We start from the raw sequence: 21,380 nt of genomic DNA, 5'->3' as shown, positions 1-21,380 counted from the left end.
ATCAATTGAGATAATAAAATTATAACTGAAAATCATCACCATCAATTGTTTCTTTCCCCCTCCCCCCCAAAAGGGCCATAAAAGGGGCCAGAACATTTCCTTCAACATTCCAACTGTGAGGGTGAAAAACCTATTTTGTTCATCTACACAAAGGTGTAGAGCCAGATCTACTCAAATCATTGAAACAAACAAAACTTTTACAAGCAGAGAAAGAGATAAAATCAATATGTCAATATCTGTGTAGGTAATATTTTTAGTGATAAAAAACAGGAATAGTATAACAACTCTTGACTGATCTTTAAATTTTTTAATATCCTGAAATTTCTGCTATATTACTTACTTTAAAATTTAAGATAAAATAACCAAAATTAGATCTAATCTAAATAAAGAAATTCCATCTAGTTTTAGCAGACATCTAAAATACAAATTCCCTCCTCTCAAAATATACTGGATATAATAAATATAATTGATGCTGAATCCTAAAAAACTGTAGACATAACACTCATGAATATTGAAGGTTAATGATTTAAATAGTACAGTATGCACACAAGTGAAAAAAACTTCAGGTAAATAAAAGAATGTCTGCATAACTGCCATCGTTTTTCCTCACATACTTATAAAAACAGATTTACTTCTTTAAACTCTGTCCATATAGTGATGATTCCTTATTAAACTATTACCATTCAACAAAATAAAATAAGCACTATCTTGAGTTCTTAGCAGTGACTGCCTGCCTCCATTATTCACCTACCTCAGTTTGAATAGTACTTGCTAATCTGTGTAAATTTACTTCTCAGGGGTTTCTTTTTCTTTCATTAACATCAAATTTTCCTGTGATGGCCCTTCTCATTCACTGCAAAGAGTTAGATTGTTTTCCAAATAATAAACAAATATCAGGTTATTTTTCAGTTAAATTACAGAGACAGATAATGAAATACAAATTTTACTTATCTCCAGGTGGATTATCAGTTGAGTAGATGTAAATTATGTTCTAGGTCTAATTGACACCAACATTAGAAACATTAAAGTTTGGTAATTTGTTACAAATAAAATCTAGTAAATTTTCCCATATCCATTCATTTAATTTTCTCTTTCTGATTACTAATATTTCATTCTAAAATGGGAGAATCTAAATTCTGATCAAATTACCATCTTGGAAAACATTAAGCTTGTATGTGTAGTATTGCTCAACACTTAGTACCAACATTTTTGGAATCTAAAACTTTTGTCTCAGGGTTTTTTTTCATGTTAAAATATTTAAGCAAAAGAGTTTAGTGTAGGACATAACTGCCATGATCAAAAGGTGTAAAAAAACTTTAGTATTTTCTTGACTTTTAAAATTTTAGGTCTGAGTTTTCAGCACCGTGGCCTGGGGGGGAAAAGATGCATCACTGATGCAGTGCCAGTTTATAGCAAGAACAGAAATGGTAGGAGTTCCCCATTAGATGACTGAATCTAATCAATTATGAATTTTCTACAAAAGTAAACCACTATAAAAGCAAGCATAACATCAAATTATTTCCAGATATTAAGATTCTGAAAAAATCTAGTCTTTCAAAAGTTAACCTGAAACTTCTCAGGAAATACTTTTCTCAAACATCAAGAAATTGTTTAACTCAGACATTCTTACCGTTCTCGGTTAAATTTAAGAGAATGAAGAATAGCTGGCCTTTTTTGTCTAAGATTCCACAAATGAAGGGTATCATCTGAACTTGCACTAACCAAAGCACCCTGAAACAAAAAAGAAGACAAAGCAAGTGAGTGACTTCCTTAAGAGTTTTATTTAAGCAAAAACAACAAGATAATTCACTGAATTTTTCACTACTTGAAGAGTTATTTGTATCTATATAACCTAGAAATATAAGGAAAAATAACTGTACATATTTCAATCAGGAAGGCTAAGAATGCTGAGTAGAAGCAAGTGAACTACTACATATAGATTGGTCTGGATGACTACCTCAAGTCATATGTATTTACCACTAGAGAGAAAAAATTATTGTAAGCATCATTAGAACTATTAAGGATTTTTGTACTTTCTTTGGGAAAAACTAAGTTTAATTTTCTTGTCTCTAATATTCACACACATACTATGTAGCTTCCAGAAAAGAAAATATCCAACCCAGTTTTAAAATTGCAATCTGGTCACATAAAAATTCGTCATTTGTAAGGATTTTCTGTACAGTTGGACGGTATATATACTTTCTAAAAAGTATACTTGGTATAATTTATTTTCAATAGATAACTTGTTTCAAGAAGCTTCATCTATGGGGTACCTGGGTGCCTCAGTTGGTTAAGCATCTGCCTTTGGCTCAGGTCATGATCCCAGGGCCCCAGTTCAACTCCCTGCTCAGCAGGGAGTCTGCTTATCCCTCTCCTTCTGCTTCTGCCCCTCCCGCCTCTCTCTCTCTCTCAAATAAATACACAATTTTTTAAAAAAGAAAAGAAAAGAAGCTTCATCTATGATAAAAGAAAACATCTTTAATAAAAGAAAATGTTTCTCCAGCTAGAAATCAGTATAACTACAAAAATAATACCAATTTTTTTACATTACATCCAAATACAGATGAATTATATTTCAAATACAATAGGATATTTTCTACTTCTTAATACAGCAGACACCATAAGGGCAGATAACTAGTGGCCATGTATGATTTCATACATCTATATGCTTGAACTATTTACTTAAGTAAGAATATCTTAAACTATGTCAGAACTTTCACTATTATGAGTTTCCCAGCTAAAAATGCCAATGCTTGCCCTATGACGAAGCCTGAAGGTACTCTAGAGTACTATGTTCTATAAAAGAGATCTTGCAGAATCATGGTATCCTCATATACCCAAAATTCTTTTCATATTTTCCAAAGTAATCTGTTACAAGTAACCTTTCATAGTTTATAACATCAACTACATATATAAAATGATTATCCCATTTAGATGATCAGATATAGTTATACTGAAATTCCTAAGATTTATTTCTTCTTTAGGAATTAAAAGAGAGAAGATAGAAACTGTTACAGAAGAACATTTAGATTCCTAAGATAAAAATGCTCATGTATCCTATCATGCTTCTCTTCATATTGTGTACCTGTGATTTTAGGCTCAAAGAATAACTTTTAAAACACAAATTGTAATCCAAGAGTATACCCATTAAAATATGTTAAAAATGTATATAATTTGCATATTTGTATGTAAGTATATAAATACACATGTTAAAAGTTATATATTGATACATACATTTTAACAAGAACTCAGAGATAATTACATTCCATGCAATAAAATATATTCTACACATGCCTTGAGGAATTTTCTGTTTGTTTGCTTGATTTATTTATAAACCATCTCCAAATGTTACTAATATACAAACTAGAATGTTATTAGGATTGCTTACAAGTGCTTGATAAGCTCATTTCTTTTTTTTTTTTTTTTTTTTGATACAGGATACTGATCTCCTTTCTAAGGACAATGGAAATTCACTTAAAACAGGGTGAGGATAGAACATGATATATGAAATTAATAAAACATTCTCTAAATAGTTATGTGCTATACAAAAGATGTAATATGCCAAAGGCAATGGAATTAAAGGCAGCATATATTCAGTAATATATACTAATAATAGCCAAATAAATCTAGGAAGGAAGTCAGTATTATTAGTTCTATGATTAAAATAGGAGGCAACTTATCAATTTGGAGGGATGTGAATAGGACCACTTAGCATAACAACATCAACAGAGATTATAAGACACATGAAAGTAAGCACATCAGCAGGGTGTCTAGGGCTTATTTACAAAAGCAAAGTGAATCTATAAGAAGCACAAGTAATAAAGATCTATGAAAAGACTAAAAACTGAATAAAAACATCAGCTGTGAGGTCAGGGACTATAAAGTTTGGGAAAAGGTAAAGAAATTGAGTGTGAGAGGAGGAAAAGATGGTGGAAGAATAGGGGACCCTATTCCAGCCGGTCCCCTGAATTGAGCTGGATATCTACCAGACGACTCTGAACCCCCATGAAATCAGCCTGAGATGTAAAAAGATACAACTGGATCGCTACAAAAAGAATATCACAGGTGGTTGGTGTCAAGGTATAAAGCAGGGAGCTGTGATTCTGAGGGCAGATTTTGGAAGATAAACAGAAGGGGGAGGGAGGCTTTGGGAGCCTGCACTGCTGGTGCGCGAAACCCTCCCGGGCTGGGGATGGGGCACAGACTCGCAGACCAGTAGCAGTGAGGAAAGGACTTTAGGGCAGCCGCCCGACCAAAACCTGGATCCTCTGGTTGTGCATGGGGCCTGGGGGCGACTAGCAGTTTTAGAAGCACAAGGGCAGAGACGTGCCTGGACCTGGAAGCTGAGGGGCACACAACCCAGGATGCTGCATTTTTTAGCAGCACAGACAGAAAGGGAGATAGAGTGGCCTGGAGAGCTCAATGAAGAGCAGACTGCGATCTCTCTGTTCTGAGACAGAGGGTTAGAAAGAGTCTCTTCTGCTCTGACTCTTGGAAGAGATGCAGAAAGCCACCAGGGAAAGCCACCAGAGAACAAAAGCCCCCCCAAAAAAACCAGTTTTCACTGAGCCCAACACCTCCCCCCACAGGGGGCAGGACAACTCTGCCCAAACAGGGTTACCTGAGTAACAGCACGGCAGGCCCCTCCCCCAGAAGACAGGTTGAGAGAACAAGAGGCCGACAACCCTAAAGTCCCTATAAAACAGGTGCATCTTACGTGGGTTGTGGTCAGTAATTTGGACTCTGTAGTTTCCCTCAACCACCCCTCAAAAGAATGACTAGGAGGAGGAAACCTCCCCCCAAAGAGAAAAGACTCAGGGACTGTGACTTCTGCCACAGATTTACAAATGGATACAGATATAAACAAGATGTTGGAAATGGACTTCAGGGTAACAGTTATGAAGACAATAGCTAGAATGGAGAAATTGATTAATGGCAACATAGAGTCTCTGAGGACAGAAATGAGAGCTAAACTGGCAGAACTTAAAAATGCTATTAATGAGATACAATCTAATCTAGATACTCTAACAGCTACGGTAAACGAGGCAGAAGAATGAATTAGTGATCTAGAAGACAAATTGATAGAAAAGAAGGAAAAAGAGGAGGCCTGGGAGAAACAGCTTAAAATCCATGATAACAGAATTAGAGAAATAAGTGATGCCATGAAACGTTCCAATGTCAGAATTACTGGGATCCCTGAGGGGGTGGAGAGAGAGGACTAGAAGATATATTTGAGCAAATTGTGGCTGAGAAATTCCCTAATCTGGGGAATGAAACAGATATTCGTGTCCTAGAGGCAGAGAGGACCCCTCCCAAGATCAAGGAAAACAGACCAATGCCCCAGCATGTAATAGTAAAACTCGCAAATCTTAGAAACAAGGAAACCATATTAAGGGCAGTTAGGGGGAAGAGATTCCTTATGTACAGAGGGAGGAACAACAGAATAACGTCAGACCTATCCACAGAGACCTGGCAAGCCAGAAAGGGCAAGCAAGACATATTCAGGGTACTAAATGAGAAGAACATATAGCCAACGATACTTTATCTGGAAAGGCTGTCATTTAGAATGGATGGAGAGATGCAGAGCTTCCAAGACTGGCAGAAATTGAAAGGATATGTGACCACTAAGCCAGCCCCGCAAGAAATATTAAGAGGGGTTCTAAAAAAGGAGAAAGACCCCAAGAGTGATATAGAACAGAAATTTACAGACTATAGAAATAAGGACTTCCCAGGCAACATGATGAAAATAAATTCATATCTTTCAATGATCACTCTCAACGTGAATGGCCTAAATGCTCCCATAAAATGGCACAGGGTTGCAGACTGGATAAAAAGACAGGACCCATCGATACACTGTCTACAAGAGACTCATTTTGAACCTAAGGATACATCCAGACTGAAAGTGAAGGGATTGAGATCCATCTTCCAGGCCAACAGACCTCAAAAGAAAGCTGGTGTAGCAATTCTTATATCAGACAAATTAGATTTTAAGCTAAAGACTGTAATTAGAGACACAGAAGGACACTGTATCATTCTTAAAGCATCTATCCAACAAGATCTAACAACTGTAAATATCTACACCCCCAACATGGGAGCAGTCAACTACATAAGCCAACTGTTAACCAAAATAAAGAGTCATATTGATAATAATACATTAATTGTAGGAAACCTCAATACTCCACTCTCAGCAATAGAGAGATCATTTAAGCAGAAAATCAACAAAGAAACAAGAGCTTTGAATGACACACTGGACCAGATGGACCTCATAGATAATATACAGAACATTCCACCCTAAAACAACAGAATACTCATTCTTCTTGAGCACACATGGAAATTTCTCCAGAATAGACCACATAGGTCACAAATCAGGTCTCAACTGATACCAAAAGATTGAGATTATTCCCTGCATATTCTCAGACCATAATGCTTTAAAATGGGAACACAATCACAAGAAAAAATTTGGAAGAAATTCAAACACTTCGAAGCTAAAGACCACTCTGTTCAAGAATGTTTGGGTCAACCAGGAAATCAAAGAAGAACTTAAACAATTCATGGAAACCAATGAGAATGAAAACACATCGGTTCAAATGCAAAGGCAGTCCTAAGTGGGAAATATATAGCCATCCAAGCCTCACTCAAAAAAAGAAAAATCCCAAATTCACCAACTAACTTTACACCTTAAAGAACTAGAGAAAAAGCAAGAAACGATGCCTAAGCCACATATTAGAAGAGAAATAATTAAAATTAGAGCAGAGATCAATGAATTAGAAACCAGAAACACAGTAGATCAGATCAATGAAACTAGAAGCTGGTTCTTTGAAAGAATTAATAAGATCGATAAACCACTGGCCAGACTTATCCAAAGAAAAGAGAAAGGACTCAAATTAATAAAATTATGAATGAAAGGGGAGAGATCACGACTAACACCAAGGAAATAGAAACAATTATTAGAAATTATTATCAACAAGTATATGCCCATAAACTAGGCAACCTGGAAGGAATGGATGCCTTCCTGGAAACCTATAAACTCCCAAGACTGAAACAGGAAGAAACTGACAACCTGAGTAGGCCAATAACCAGTAACAAGATTGAAGCAGTGATCAAAAACCTCCCAAAAAACAAGAGTCCAGGGTCTGATGGATTCCCTGGGGAATTCTACCAAACATTCAAAGAAGAAATAATACCTATTCTCCTGAAGCTGTTTCAAAAAATAGAAACAGAAGGAAAGCTTCCAGACTCATTCTATGAGGCCAGCATTACCTTAAACCCAAACCAGGCAAAGACCCCATCAAAAAGAATTTCAGACCAATATCCCTGATGAATATGGATTCCAAAATTCCCAACAAAATCCTAGCTAATAGGATCCAACAATACCTCAGAAAGATCATGAATCACAACCAAGTGGGATTTATCTCTGGGAAGCAAGGGTGGTTCAACATTTGCAAATCAATCAATGTGATAGAACACATTAATAAGAGGAGAGAGAAGAACCATATGGTCCTCTCAATTGATGCAGAAAAAGCATTTGACAAAATACAGCATTCTTTCCTGATTAAAACTCTTCAGAGTATAGGGATAGAGGGAACATTCCTCAAGTTCATAAAATCCATCTACGAAAAACCCACAGCGAATATCATCCTCAATGGGGAAAAGCTGAGAGCCTCTCCCTTAAGATCAGGGACACGACAAGGATACCCACTATCACCACTATTGTTCAACATAGTACTAGAAGTCCTAGCAGCAGCAATCAGACAACAAAAAGAAAATAAGGTATACAAACTGGCAAAGAAGAAGCTAAACTCTGTCTCTTTGCAGAAGACATGATATTTTATGTGGAAAATCCAAAAGACTCTACCCCGAAATTACTAGAACTCATACAGCAATTCAGTAATGTGGCAGGATACAAAATCAATGTACAGAAAGCAGTTGCTTTCTTATATACTAACAATGTAACTGTAGAAAGAGAAATTAAAGAATCGATTCCATTTACAATAGCACCAAAAACCATAAGATACTTCAGAATAAACCTAACCAAAGAGGTAAAGGATCTATACTCTAGGAACTACAGAACACTTATGAAACAAACTGAAGACATAAAAAGATGGAAAAACATTCCATGCTCATGGATCGGAAGAATAAACATTGTTAAAATGTCTATGCAACCCAGAGCAATCTATACCTTCAATGCCATCCCAGTCAAAATTCCAATGACATTTTTCAAAGTGCTGGAACAACAATCCTAAAATTTGTTTCGAATCAGAAAAGACCCTGAATCGCCAAGGAAATGTTGAAAAAGAAAAACACAGCTGGGGGCATCACGTTGCCTGATTTCAAGCTATATTACAAAGCTGTGATCACCAAGAGAGAATGGTACTGGCACAAAAACAGACATATAGACCAATGGAACAGAATAGAGAGCCCAGATATGGACCCTCAATTCTATGGTCAAATAATCTTCGACAAAGCAGGAAAAAATATGCAATGGAAAAAAGACAGTCTCTTCAATAAATGGTGCTGGGAAAATTGGGCAGCTATATACAGAAGAATGAAACGACCATTCTCTAACACCATACACAAAGATAAACTCAAAATCGGTGAAAGACCTCAATGCGAGACAGGAATCCATCAAAATCCTAGAGACGAAAATAGGCAGTAATCTCTTTGACATTGGCCACAGCAACTTCTTTCAAGACATATCTCCAAAGGCAAGTGAAACAAAAGCAAAAGTGAACTTTTGGGATTTCATCAAGATAAAAAGTTTCTGCACAGCAAAGGAAACCATCAACAAAAGAGGCAACCCACAGAATGGGAGAAGATGTTTGCAAATGACACTACAGACAAAGGACTGTTATCTAAGATCTATAAAGAACTTCTCAAACCCAAAAAACAATAATCAAGTCAAAAAAATGGGCAGAAGACATGAACAGACACTTCTCAAAAGAAGAGATACAAATGGCTAACAGACACATGAAAAAATGTTCATCATCATTAGACATCAAGGAAATTCAAATCAAAACCACATTGAGATACCACCTTAATGCCAGTTAGAATGGCAAAAACTGACAAGACAAGACAAGAAATAATAAATGTTGGAGAGGTTGTGGAGAAAGGGGAACCCTCTTACACTGTGGTGGGAATGCAAGTTGGCACAGCCACTTTGGGAAACAGTGTGGAGGTGCCTAAAAAAATTAAAAATAGAGCTACCCTATGACCCAGCAATTGCACTACTGGATATTTAACCCGAAGACATAGATGTAATGAAAAGAAGGCCATATGCGCCTCCAATGTTCATAGAAGCAATGTCTGCAATAGCCAAACTGTGGAAAGGGCCGAGATGCCCTTCAACAGATGAATGGATAAAGAAGAAGTGCTCCATATAAACAATGGAATATTACTCAGCCGTCGGAAAGGATTAATACCCAACTTTTACATCAACATGGATGGGACTGGAGGAGATTATGCTAAGTGAAATAAGTCAAGCAGAGAAAGTCAATTGTCATATGGTTTCACTTATTTGTGGAACATAAGGAATGGCATGGAGGACATTAGGAGAAGGAAGGGAAAAATGAAGGGGGGAGGGATTGGAGGGAGAGATGAACCATAAGAGACTATGGACTCTGAGTAACAAACTGAGGGTTCTAGAGGGGAGGGGGGTGGAGGGATGGGTTAGCCCAGTGATGGGTATTAAGGAGGGCATGTATTGCATGGAGCACTGGGTGTTATACGCAAACAATGAATCCTGGAACACTACATCAAAAACTAAGGATGTACTGTGCTGACTAACAAAATTAAATTAAATTAAAAAAAAAAGAAACTGAGTGTGAGATGGATCAGGGTGACTACTTCAGGCTAGACAATGTAAACAACTGAAGGATGTTGAAGGCTTGTCTTTTTACTTATTCAGCATAGAGGCAAACTTAGGGACTTGAAGATAATTCTCAGAGGATGGAAACCAGAGAAAATTACCTGGAAACAAGTTATGCCTGCTAGTACACTACCATGCAGAAGGCAAAAAGCTGAGATGTCTCCACTAGAGTGACACAGAGACTTCAAAAAGGTTGGCATTCTAAATAGTAATGACAAGTATTACAATAAAATATTTTTTTAAAATTTCCATTTTCTTTCTCATCTCCCTCTCTCATTGTGGTACCCCATAGCAAGTATACCTACAAGGTAAAATATGCTAGGTTTGTCAATAAGGAGAATCTCACTGACTTCTGAGAAAGAGTTTGAACCAAGATAAGTAAAAAGTGGACATCTGCCAACATCACAAATTTTTCATGCCTTAAAGTGTCTCTGAGACAAAAATCTATGAACCATTTTATCCATGTTTATGATTATAAAATTCTTAGGAAAAAACATATATGAAAATATACGGAGATATGGAATAAAAGATCATTCACACCATAAGAAAACAACCAGCAGTACTTCATTTTTTTTTTTCTCAAGGCATTGAGTTCAGTCTGCTAAGTGCCTGGATTTGGTATGGCACAAATTTTTAAGGAATTTTTGCATTGACAGCTAGGTTAACTGAAAACACCTCTAAAAGACACAATGATCCACTTAAAATGTGAGTAAAAAATGAGTCCAGAAGGCCTTAAGAAGCCTTTAACTGATGGAAGATCTGTAAGTTTTCTGAGCTTTTTAAATACATACTCTGTCTTTAGGAAGTTCCTCATCACCCTAGGTCTATAGAATAGGGATAGGGTAGGGAATCAATTGTCATAATAGCTATGGATACATAAATAAATACAAATGCATATATGTACCAATAAATATATCTGTATAGATAGATATTTGATAGGTAGATAGATAGATAGATAGCAGAACCCATAGGAAAATAACTGAAAAAGTTATTTCCTGAAAGATAAGGGCAAAACATGAAGTTAATGCTGATTATAAAATTTAAATTAGTATGCTGAAGAAAAGTTTAGTTGTTGATGGAGCAATTAGAGTTTTAGTAATTTTTTTAAAAACATGTAGATAATCTGCAAATTATGCTGCATAATAATAACAGAATCTTCTGATATATGCAACCTTTCTCCTTTAAAATATAATAAATTGACAAATACTGAAGTAGTCTTTTATAAGAAATGTGACCATGAATAATATTGCACACATATATATCTTTAAACATTTAGAATATATAAAAAATAACATACTTAAGTACAAATATATTTTATATATCATAATATAAAAAAGATCACATCAACTAATGTAGTGTGTATATGTACGTCTCTGTGATAAATAGTCAAGAAAATCCTTACCTCATTGATCAAGAATTGGAGCTGCAGGACAGCTGCACCACTCTCATGTTGGCAATAACAATCAACGCCAGGTCTCCCAAGTCTAATATATTAAAAGTCAAGGATTCTAACATTTTAATTAGTACTAATATTAATGAGTAAAGTAAAAACTAACTTACTTAGCATCTAATGTTTTGCTTTTTAGTTATCCTTATTTTGCAAATAAAGAGTCAAAAAATCTTAGTTAATACAAATTACATTATATGGCATAGGACATCAGCAAAATGGCCAAATAGGACATCTCTTGCACATATCACCTCCTTGACAATGATAATTTGCCATCCATGCACAAACAAAAGTGCCTTCCTGGGAGCTTCCAGATCTAGATAGGAGACTGTGAAACTACAGTGCAGTCCAAGAATGAAGAGAGTTGTACTGAGAAGGCAGGCTTACACCACGCAGCTGATTTACTGACTGTAGTCTCAGCTACAGAAACAGAAATACCTCTGTGCCCCTGAAAACTCAGCTATAGATAGCCTATTCAGCTTGGGGTCTGTCACCAGCATGTACTATATGCCAAGAGATCTGCACATCAAGTGATAGTCATACAAACCTCATTTCAACTGTGGATCCAGAAGTGGTATTTGAACCAGCTCAAGCTCTTCTTGGCTGCAGTGCAGGAGCCCCTGGAGGTAAGCCCACCAAATTCAGGCAGATCAAAGATCTGAAATGGACTTGTAACTGGGCTCCAGCCCATCCCAGCCACAGTCTAGGAACAATCTTGCTGGTACAGGGACCCTGTTGGGGACACTCTTGTCTGTGCCCCTAGAGATCCTGAAGGGGCCCTATATGTGCTCCATCTTCCTCACAGCAACAGTCAGTCAGTCTGCCAGCAGTCCTGAGGGTCCAGGGTCCCAGCAGAAGACATTCCCATCTGGGTATCTGAAGATCTGGAAAGGGTCTCATCCTCTCCTCCCCACCCTTCCAGTCACAGTCCACAGGTAAGAATGCTGGCATGAGAACCAGGCTGCAGACACTCCCATCTGTGCTCACAGGGATCCTGAAAGGGCCAATACATAAGCCCAGCCTCCTCCCAGTCATAGTCAGGCAACAGTCCTGAGGGTCCAGGGTTCCAGGGGGAAACGTTCCTGGATACAACCCTGATGACTCTGAAAGGGCCTTATACTCAGCTCCAGCTCCTCCAACAGCAATCTATGAATAGTCGTGCTGCCACAGAGACCTAGCAGGAGACACTCCTGTTTGTACTCCCAGTGATCCTTATACTGGGTAACAGCCCCTCCCAGCCTCAATCCATGAGCAGTCCTTACAGGCACAGGGACCTGGTAAAAGACACAACTGTACCCCAAAATTTCCTGAAAGGGCCCTATACTTGGCTTGAGCCCCTCTGGCCATGGTCAGGGACCAATCCAACCTATCCAGTGACTTGGAGGGAGACATCCCATCTGTGCCCCCAGAGCCAGGTCTGCAAACCTTAATCTTGGCTGTGGAATATGAAACAGCCCTGAGGCTCAGTTCCAGCACCTCTCAGCCACAGTTCAGGATCAATCCTGCCCACCCAGGGAGCCACCCAGTAATGAGGCAGCAGTTCTCCCAGGGATCTGATGGGAGCCACATCTACCATTTACCTGATCATAGGCCCACTGACTGTTTACCTGATAATAGGACCCACATGTGGACCCTTGTCCAGTACCACCCTACTGACAAGGTACTAGAGGCAACAGTTGCATGCACCTAGGGACCAGAAGTGATCCACACTGGCCTAAGCCCTGGTAACAAGCCCAACCACAGACTCCACTGCAGATCCAGTGACAGCCTTGTAACTGGCTCCAACACAGCACAACTGCAAGTCTGGAGATAATACTATCAGCCCAGGGAATGGGACAAAAAAAAAGGTCTTTATCTTAGAGTCTATAAAGACTGAAAGAAGTGTTTGCCCCTACAAATGCAGAGATGTCAATGCAAGGCAACACGGATCATGAAGAATCAAACGTATCATCACCAACAAACACTGATAGCACTCCAGTAACGGACCCCAAAGAAATGGAGATCTATGATTTGCCCATCAATCAAAATAATCATCTTTAAAAAATTGATTTAAATGCAAAAGAACACAGATAGCTAAACAAAAACAGGAAAATAATTCATGAACAAAATGCACTTAATAAAGAAACAGAAACTATAGAAAAGAACCAAACAGAAATCCTGGAGTTCAAGAATACAATGCCAGAAATGAAGAATTCAAAACAGAGCTTCAATAACAGCCCTGATCACACAAAAGAATTAGAAAACACAAAGATAAATCATCTGAAATTAGCCACTTAGAGGAACAAGAAGAAGGAAGAGTGAAGAAAGCCTAAGTAAATTATGGGATACCAACAAGCAAATGGGCACATGCATCATGAGAGTCCTAGAAGAAAAAGAAGAGGAGAAAGAAGCAGAAAGATCATTTAAAGAAAAAAACAGCTGAAAACTTCCCAAATCTTGGAAAAGATATAGACATCCAGGTACAGGAAGCTCAAAGGAACCCAAGCAAGATCAACCCAAAGATTACGCTGAGAAATATTATAACCAAAATGCTTAAAGTCAAAGACAAGGAGATAATTTTGAAAGCAACAAGTGAAAAGCAATTTGTCAATACAAAAAACCCACATAAGACTATCAGTCGATTTCTCTGAAGAAATCTAGCAGGCCAGGAGTTAGTGGAATGATATCTTTCAGAGTAATGAAAGAAAAAAAAAACTGCCAACCAAGAATGCCATACCCAGCAAAACTGTCTTTCAGAAATGAAGGAAAGATAAACACATTCCTGGACAAAGAATAGCTAAGGTAGTTCATTACCACGAAACCTGCTGTTACAAAAAATGTTAAAGGGAGCTCAAGCTGAAATGAAAGGACACTATGTAACAACATGAAAACATAAAAGCATAAAACTCATTCATAAGAGTAAATAGTTAAATTTGGAATACCTCAGTACTGTAATGGTGGTATATAAATTACTTTTATCTCTATTATAAAAACTGACGATAATATTTAAAAAATTGTAGGTATAATAATTTGTTAATGGATGTACAATATATAAAGATGTAAAATGTGACAATAGCATAAAATTTGGGGGGAGGAGAAGTAAAAGTGTAGAGTATTGTATGTGATTGAAAGTGAGTTGTTATCAGCTTAAAATAGACTTATATCTCTAAGATGTTTTACATAAGTCTCATGGTAACTAAAAAGAAAAGAAAATCTATAGTATTTACATAAAAATTAGAGAAAAGAATTAAAGCACATAAAAATATATACAAAAAATAACACAAATTAAGAGATGAAGAAAAGAACAAAGGAACTAAAAAATTCAGAAAACAATTTAAAAATGGCAATAGTAAGTACTTACCAACCAATAATTAATTTAAATGTAAGTAAACTAATTCTTTAATCAAAAGACACAAAAGTGGCTAAATGGATAAAATACAAGATCCAGATATGTGGTCTATACCAGACACTCTCTTTAGCTTTATGGATACACATAGGCAGAAATGGAAGGGGTGGGAAAAGATATTCTATGCACTATACTGATGTCAGATAAAACAGACTTTTCTCAAAATCAGTGGCAAGAGGAAAAAGTTGACATAGTGATAAAGGGGTCAATTCATCAAGAGGATATAACAATTATAAATACATATGTACCAACACTGGAGCACCTATATATTTAAAGCAAATATTAGAACTGGAGGGAGAAATAGAAGGCAATACAATACTAGTAAGACACTTAAATACCCACTTTCAACATTAGAGAAATCATCTAGACAGAATTAATAAGAAAACAGCGAAGCTAAATAACACCAGAGACTAAATGGGCCTAACAGACATATAAAGTAACAGACATATAAAGAACATTCCATTCAAGAAACCAGAATTAACATTCTTCTCAAGTGCACACAAAACATTCTCCAATATAGATCATATGTTGGAACACAAAGCAAGAAGATTGAAACTATTTCTAATATCTTTTCTGACCACAGTGCTATTACACTAAAAATCAGGAGGAAAACTGGAAAATTCACAAATATGTGAAAAGTAAACAACACAATTCTGAACAACTAATGGATCAAAGAAGAAACCAAAAGGGAAATCATATAATATCTTGAGACAAACGGAAATGAAAACAAGACATACCAAAACTTATGGAATACAGGAAAGCAGTTCTACAAGAAAATTTATAGCAACAAATGCCAAAAATAAGAGAAAGATCTCAAATAATAATTTTACACTAAAAGGAACTAGAAAAAGAACAAACTCAGCCCAAGTTAGCAGAAGAAAGGAAAAGATCAGAGTGGAAAAAACTAAAATAGAGACTAAAGAAACAATAGGAAAAAAATCAATGAAACTAAGAGCCATTTTTTTGGAGGGATAAACAAAATCAACAAACCTTTAGCTGAAGTAATCAAGAAAAAAAGAGAAGACTCAAATAAATTTATAAATGAAAGAGAAGACATTACACATTATCCCACAGAATTACAAAAAATCATAGAAGCTACTATGAACAATTATATGTAAACAAATTGGACAACTGAAAAGCAATGGATAAATTCCTAGAAAGAATGAATTATGAAGAAACAGAAAATCTAAACGGACTAACAGTGACGAAAGGGATTGAAGCAACAAACAAAACCTCCCTTGGGGCAACTAGGTGGTTCAGTTGGTTGAGTGTCTGACTCTTGGTTTTGGCACAGGTCACGATCTCAGGGTCACAAGATCAAGCCCCAGGTCAGGCTCTGCGTTCAGTGCAGAATCTGCTTGAGATTCACTCTCCATCTCTCTCTGCCATTCCCCCTGCTCACACTTGTGCTCTCTCTCTCTCTCTCTCTCAAAAATAAATAAATAGGGGCACCTGGTGGTACAGTCAGATAAGCATATGACTCTTAGTTTTCGCTCAAGTCATGATCTGAGGGTCGTGAGATTAAGCCAGGTGTCGGGGTCCATGCTCAGCATGGAGTCTGCTTGAGATTCTCTCTTCCTCTTCCTCTGCCCCTCCTGCTTGTGCTTGCTTTCTCTTTCTCTCTCTCTCTCTCTCTCAAATACATAAATAAATCTTTAAAAATAATAATACAAATAAATAAATCTTTAAAAAAAAATCAAAACCTCCCAATAAAGGAAAGCCTAAGACCAGATGGTTCCAGAGAACATTTAAAGAATTAATGCCAATCTTTCTCAAAGTCTTCTAAAGGAATGAAGAGGAGAAAACACCCTTAAACTCAGTTTCCAAGGTCAACTTTACTCTGATACCAAATCCAGATAAGGATAATATAGGAAAAGTAAACTACAGCCAATACCCCTGATGAACATAGATGCAAAAATTCTCTCCAAAATATTAGCAAACCAAATTCAACAGCACACAAAATGAATCAGACACCAAGACTAAGTAGGATTAATCCTTGAGATGCAAGGATGGTCCAACATACATAAATCAATAAATGTGATACACTACATTAACAAAATGGAAGAGAAAAATCATGATTCTCCAGAAGATGCAGAAAAAAATTTTGACAAAATCCAACACTGTTTCATGAAAAAACTCTCAATAGATTGGGTATAGAAAGAACATACCTAAATATAATAAAGGCCATATATCACAAACACACAGCTAACATCATACTTGTTATAAAAAGTTGAAAGCTTTTCCTCTAAAATCAAGAAGACAACAGTGCCCACTCTTATCACACCCATTCAACACAGTACCAGAAGTCCTAGGAAGAACAATAAGACAAGAAAAAGAAATAAAAAGCATCTAAGTCATAAAGGAAGAAGCAATATTGTCTCTTTTTGCAGATGACATAATATTATACATAGAAAATCCTAAAAATAATACCAAAAAACACTAGAAATAATAAGTTAATTTAGTAAAGTTGCAGGATACAAAACCAACATACAAAAATCAGTTGCATTTCTATACACAAAGAACAAAATATCAGAAAGAAATAAAGAAAACAATCCCATTTACATCAGCAAAAAACAAAAACAAAAAACAATAAAATACGTAGGAATAAATTTAACCAAGAAGGTGAGGATCTATAAAATAAAAACTATAAGGGGACCTGGGTGGCTCAGTTGGTTAAGCAACTGCCTTCAGCTCAGGTCATGATCCTGGAGTCCCAGGATCGAGTCCCATATTGGGCTCCCTGCTCAGCAGGGAGTCTGCTTCTCCCTCTGACTGTACCCCCTTTTGTGCTCTCTCTCCAATAAATAAATAAAATAAAAATAAATAAAAAATAAAAACTATAAGATAATAATAAAAGAAACTGAAGAAGACACAAATAGAAAAATACCTTGTGTTCATGACTCTGAGTTAATATTGTTAAAATGTCCATACTATTCACAGCTATGTATAGATTATCAAAATTCCAGTATTTACAGAAATAGAAAAAAAATCCTAAAATTTTTATGGAATGAGGAAAGATCCCAAATAGCCAAAGTACTTCTGAGAAAGAAGAATAAAGCTGGAAGCATCACACTTTCTGATTTCAAACTGTATTAGAAAGCTATAGTAACCAAAACAGTATGAGTCTAGCATAAAAACAGACACATACCAATAAGACAGAATCAAGAGCACAGAAATAAACCCACCCATATACAGTCAACTGATATTTGACAAGGGAGCCTGGAATACACAATAGGGAAAGGACAGTCTCTTCAATAAATGCTGTTGGGTGTTTTCTATATACATAGATGGATATTCGCATACAAAAAAAAAAGATGGAATTGAACCTCATTCACATCATTCACAAAAATTAACATGAAATGGATTAAAAATGTAAATGTAAGACCTAAAACCACAAAACTACAAGAAAACAGAGGCAAAAATCTCCTTTACATTGATTTTGGCAGTGAGTTTTTACACATGACACCAAAAAGCACAATCAACAAAAGCAAAAATAAACAAGCAGAACTACATCAAACTAAAAAGCTTCTATATAGCAAAAGATAATTGACAGAATGAAGAAATGACCTGTACAATGGGAGAAAATATCAGCAAACCATATATCAGATAAGAGGTTAATATCCAAAATGTATAAAGAATTCATAAAAATCAAAAGCAAAATTTTTTAAAAATTGGACAAAGGGCCTCAATACATTTTCACAAAGACATACAAATGGCCAATATGTATATAAGAAGAGTCTCAATATCAATAATCACCAGAGAAATGCAAATCTGAAACCACAATGAGCTATTACCTCACACTTGTTAGAATAGCTATTAAGAATAGAGATAAGAGAAGATGGAAAGATGGCAAAGTAGGAAGACTCTAAGCTCATCTCATCCCACGAATAAGATAACACTAACATCAGTATAAATACAGAAAATAAGACTGGCAGAACAAACTCTACAACTAAATGTAGAGAGTAGGCCACATCGAAGAGCTTAGGAAGAGAGATGTGGTGGGAAGCTAAATGGATCATGGGCTGTCCACAAGAGGGATAGCGCATCAGGCATAGAGAAAGGAGAGGAAGAGACTATCACACTGGGGAGCCAGTGCTAGCTGGAATTTAAATAAAACTTTAAAAAAAAATCATTTCACCATATATACAAGGGTTTTCCAATGGGCTTCCCATTCTATTCCATAGGTCTATATATCTGTCTCTGTGCTAGTACCATATTGGTTTAGTTACCATGGCTTTGTAATAAATACTAAAATCAAGAAGTCTGAGACTTCTAACTCTGTTGTTCTCTTTTAAGTAAGCTCTATGCCCACCTGTGGACCTTAATTCACAAATCCAAAATCAAGAGTCACATGCTCTACAAACTGAGCCAGACAGGAGTCACTCTTACAAGATTATTTTGGCAATTTGAGGTCCCTTTTGCAAATCCATATGAAATTTAAGATGAATTTTTCCATTTCTGCAAAAAATACATTGAGTTTGACTTCACTGAATGTGTAGATCACTTTGGTTAGTATTGACATCTTAACAACATTTAGCCATCTAACCCATGAACACAGGCTATCTTTCCATTTCTTCATGCCTTAACTTTCTTCTAGAAACAATTTATAGTTTTCAGTGTACAATTCTTTTGCTTCCTTGATTAAATTTATTCCTAAATATTTTGGTCTTTTTTATGGTATTGTAATTGAAGCTGTTTTTTTAATTTCCTTTTCAGATTGTTTATTGTTAATGTATAGAAAAAATAATTTTTGTTCATTGATTTTGTATCCTGTAGCTTTCCTGGGTTCATTTATTAGTTCCAAAAATTTTGCGTGTGCAGAAGCATCAGGGTTTCTCCTTTACTCTGAAAGACAATTTCCTAAATGTTGAGTTTTTCTTCCAACAGTTAAATATTTTACGCTACTCTTTTTTCTTCCATGGTTTCTAAATAAAAGTTCACAGTAATTCTTAACCTTGTTCCTCTATGGTAAGGTGGTTTCCTTCCTATAGCTTCCGTCAACACTTCTCTTTGCATTTGCTTATCTACAGTGATATGCCAACTGAAATTTTCTTTATTAAAAAATTTATCTTAGCAAGGTGGCAGAACAGTAGGAGACCTAAATTTCATCTGGTCCCAGGAATTCAGCTAGAGAGGGATCAAACCATTCTGAACACCTACAAACTCAACAGGAGATCAAAGAAAAGAATAGCAATGACTCTCTGAACAGAAAAGTGACCACTTTCTGGAAGGTAGGACTTGTGGAGAAGTGAATCTGAGGCGATATTTGGGGAGATAGATGGCGGGGGATGGGGCCTCCATCAGCCACTACTGGCAAGTGATAGAGCAGCAGAGCACAAAATCGGAACTTTTAGAAGTCAGCTCTGCTGAGGGACATAGCTCCAGTGGCTAAGCGGGGGGTGGAACCCTCACTGGGACAGTGTGGTCTCAGGATCCTTGGGGTCACAGAAAGACCGGGAGTGCCTGAGTGTGGCAGAGCTCCCAGGTATCAGAGCGGGGAAGCCAGCTGCAGACACGGTTCCGAGGAGTGGGCTCTCAGCTCGGGGTTGCCATAAACCATGATCTGTGGCACAGTTAGGCCACTGCTCATCCAGCAGGGAGCCAACAAGCGGCAGATCTGGGGAGACTCCCCATCCTCCCCCGGGAGGAGAGGTGCGGGAGCACACTGCAGGGATCTGCTGGGTTTGGAGACTCCACACAGGGTCGGGTGCCAGAGATAGAAATGTTCAGTCACAGGCCAGGTGAGCACAGTGCGGCCAGAGACCGGGGAGATGGGAGTGATTGACTGCTTTTCTCTGGGGGATCACTGAGAAGTGGGGCCCCAGGTTCTCGGCTCCTCCAGGGCAGAGATTGGGAGGCTGCCATTTTCACTCTCATCCTCCAAAGCTGTACGAAAAGCTTGAAGGGAATGAGAGCTCCAGAGAGCAAACCCAAGCAGATTACTTAGCCCAGACTGGCAAGGGTGGAACAACTGGGCCACCAGCAAAGACATTTAAGAACCATGACAACAGGCCTCTCTCCCAGAAAATCAGCAAGAACAGCCAGCCAAGACCAAGTTTACCCATCAATGAGAATGGCAGAACTCCAGTGCTAGGGGAATACTGCACATAGAATTCATAGCTTTTTTTCCCATTATTCTTTAATCTTTCAAAGGTAATTTTTTTTAACTTTCTTTTTCTTTTTGAATTTTTCTTTTTCCCTTTTTAAACCAACAACTTATCAACCCATTTTTTAAAATCTTTTTTATTTTTCATTTTTAGAGACATATTCCATCCCTTCATAGTAGTTAACCTTAATTTTGGTATATATATAACTTGGTTTCTCTTTACAATTTCTTCTAACAGACCAAAATATACCCTAAATCTCTAGTGTATAGCTTTGTTCTAGTCTCCTCCCTGATCACATTCTCTCCCTTTATTTTTTTCTTAAATCCTCTTTGTTTTTTCAACCAAATTCTTATCTTATCAATTCCTTTTATAATTTTCATCTCTACAGTCATATTCCATCCTTTCATTGTATTTACCCTATTTTTGTACATACATAAGTTTTTATTTTTTTTAAATTTTGGGAGGCACTTTCTTCTAACAGACCAAAATACACCCAAAATCTAGTATGTGGCACTGATCTATGCACCAGCCTGATCATATTTGATCATATTCTGGTTTTTTATTTTTTTAATCTTT

General features: G+C 36.8%; 1 protein-coding gene across 4 annotated transcripts in view; it reads right to left on the bottom strand.

Moving 5' to 3' along the window:
- STXBP5L (syntaxin binding protein 5L) overlaps window positions 1-21,380 on the bottom strand; it is a 402,589-nt gene that overhangs the window by 284,663 nt on the left and 96,546 nt on the right. For all 4 annotated transcript variants that reach the window (XM_088028262.1, XM_088028202.1, XM_028110658.2 and 1 more), the window contains exons 3-4: window positions 11,268-11,349; window positions 1,631-1,731 (exon numbers count right to left, since the gene is read on the bottom strand). In XM_088028262.1, the coding sequence (XP_087884388.1) occupies window positions 1,631-1,731; window positions 11,268-11,349 (183 nt within the window). The remainder of the gene's footprint in view (window positions 1-1,630; window positions 1,732-11,267; window positions 11,350-21,380) is intronic.

Source organism: Eumetopias jubatus, unplaced genomic scaffold (genome assembly GCF_037043125.1).
Source record: "Eumetopias jubatus isolate StellerSeaLion01/CBP00866 unplaced genomic scaffold, mEumJub1_p1.0 scaffold_1, whole genome shotgun sequence".
Lineage (NCBI taxonomy): Eukaryota > Metazoa > Chordata > Mammalia > Carnivora > Otariidae > Eumetopias > Eumetopias jubatus.
Note: the sequence above shows the minus strand (reverse complement) of the source record. Positions and strands in the feature narration are given on the sequence as shown.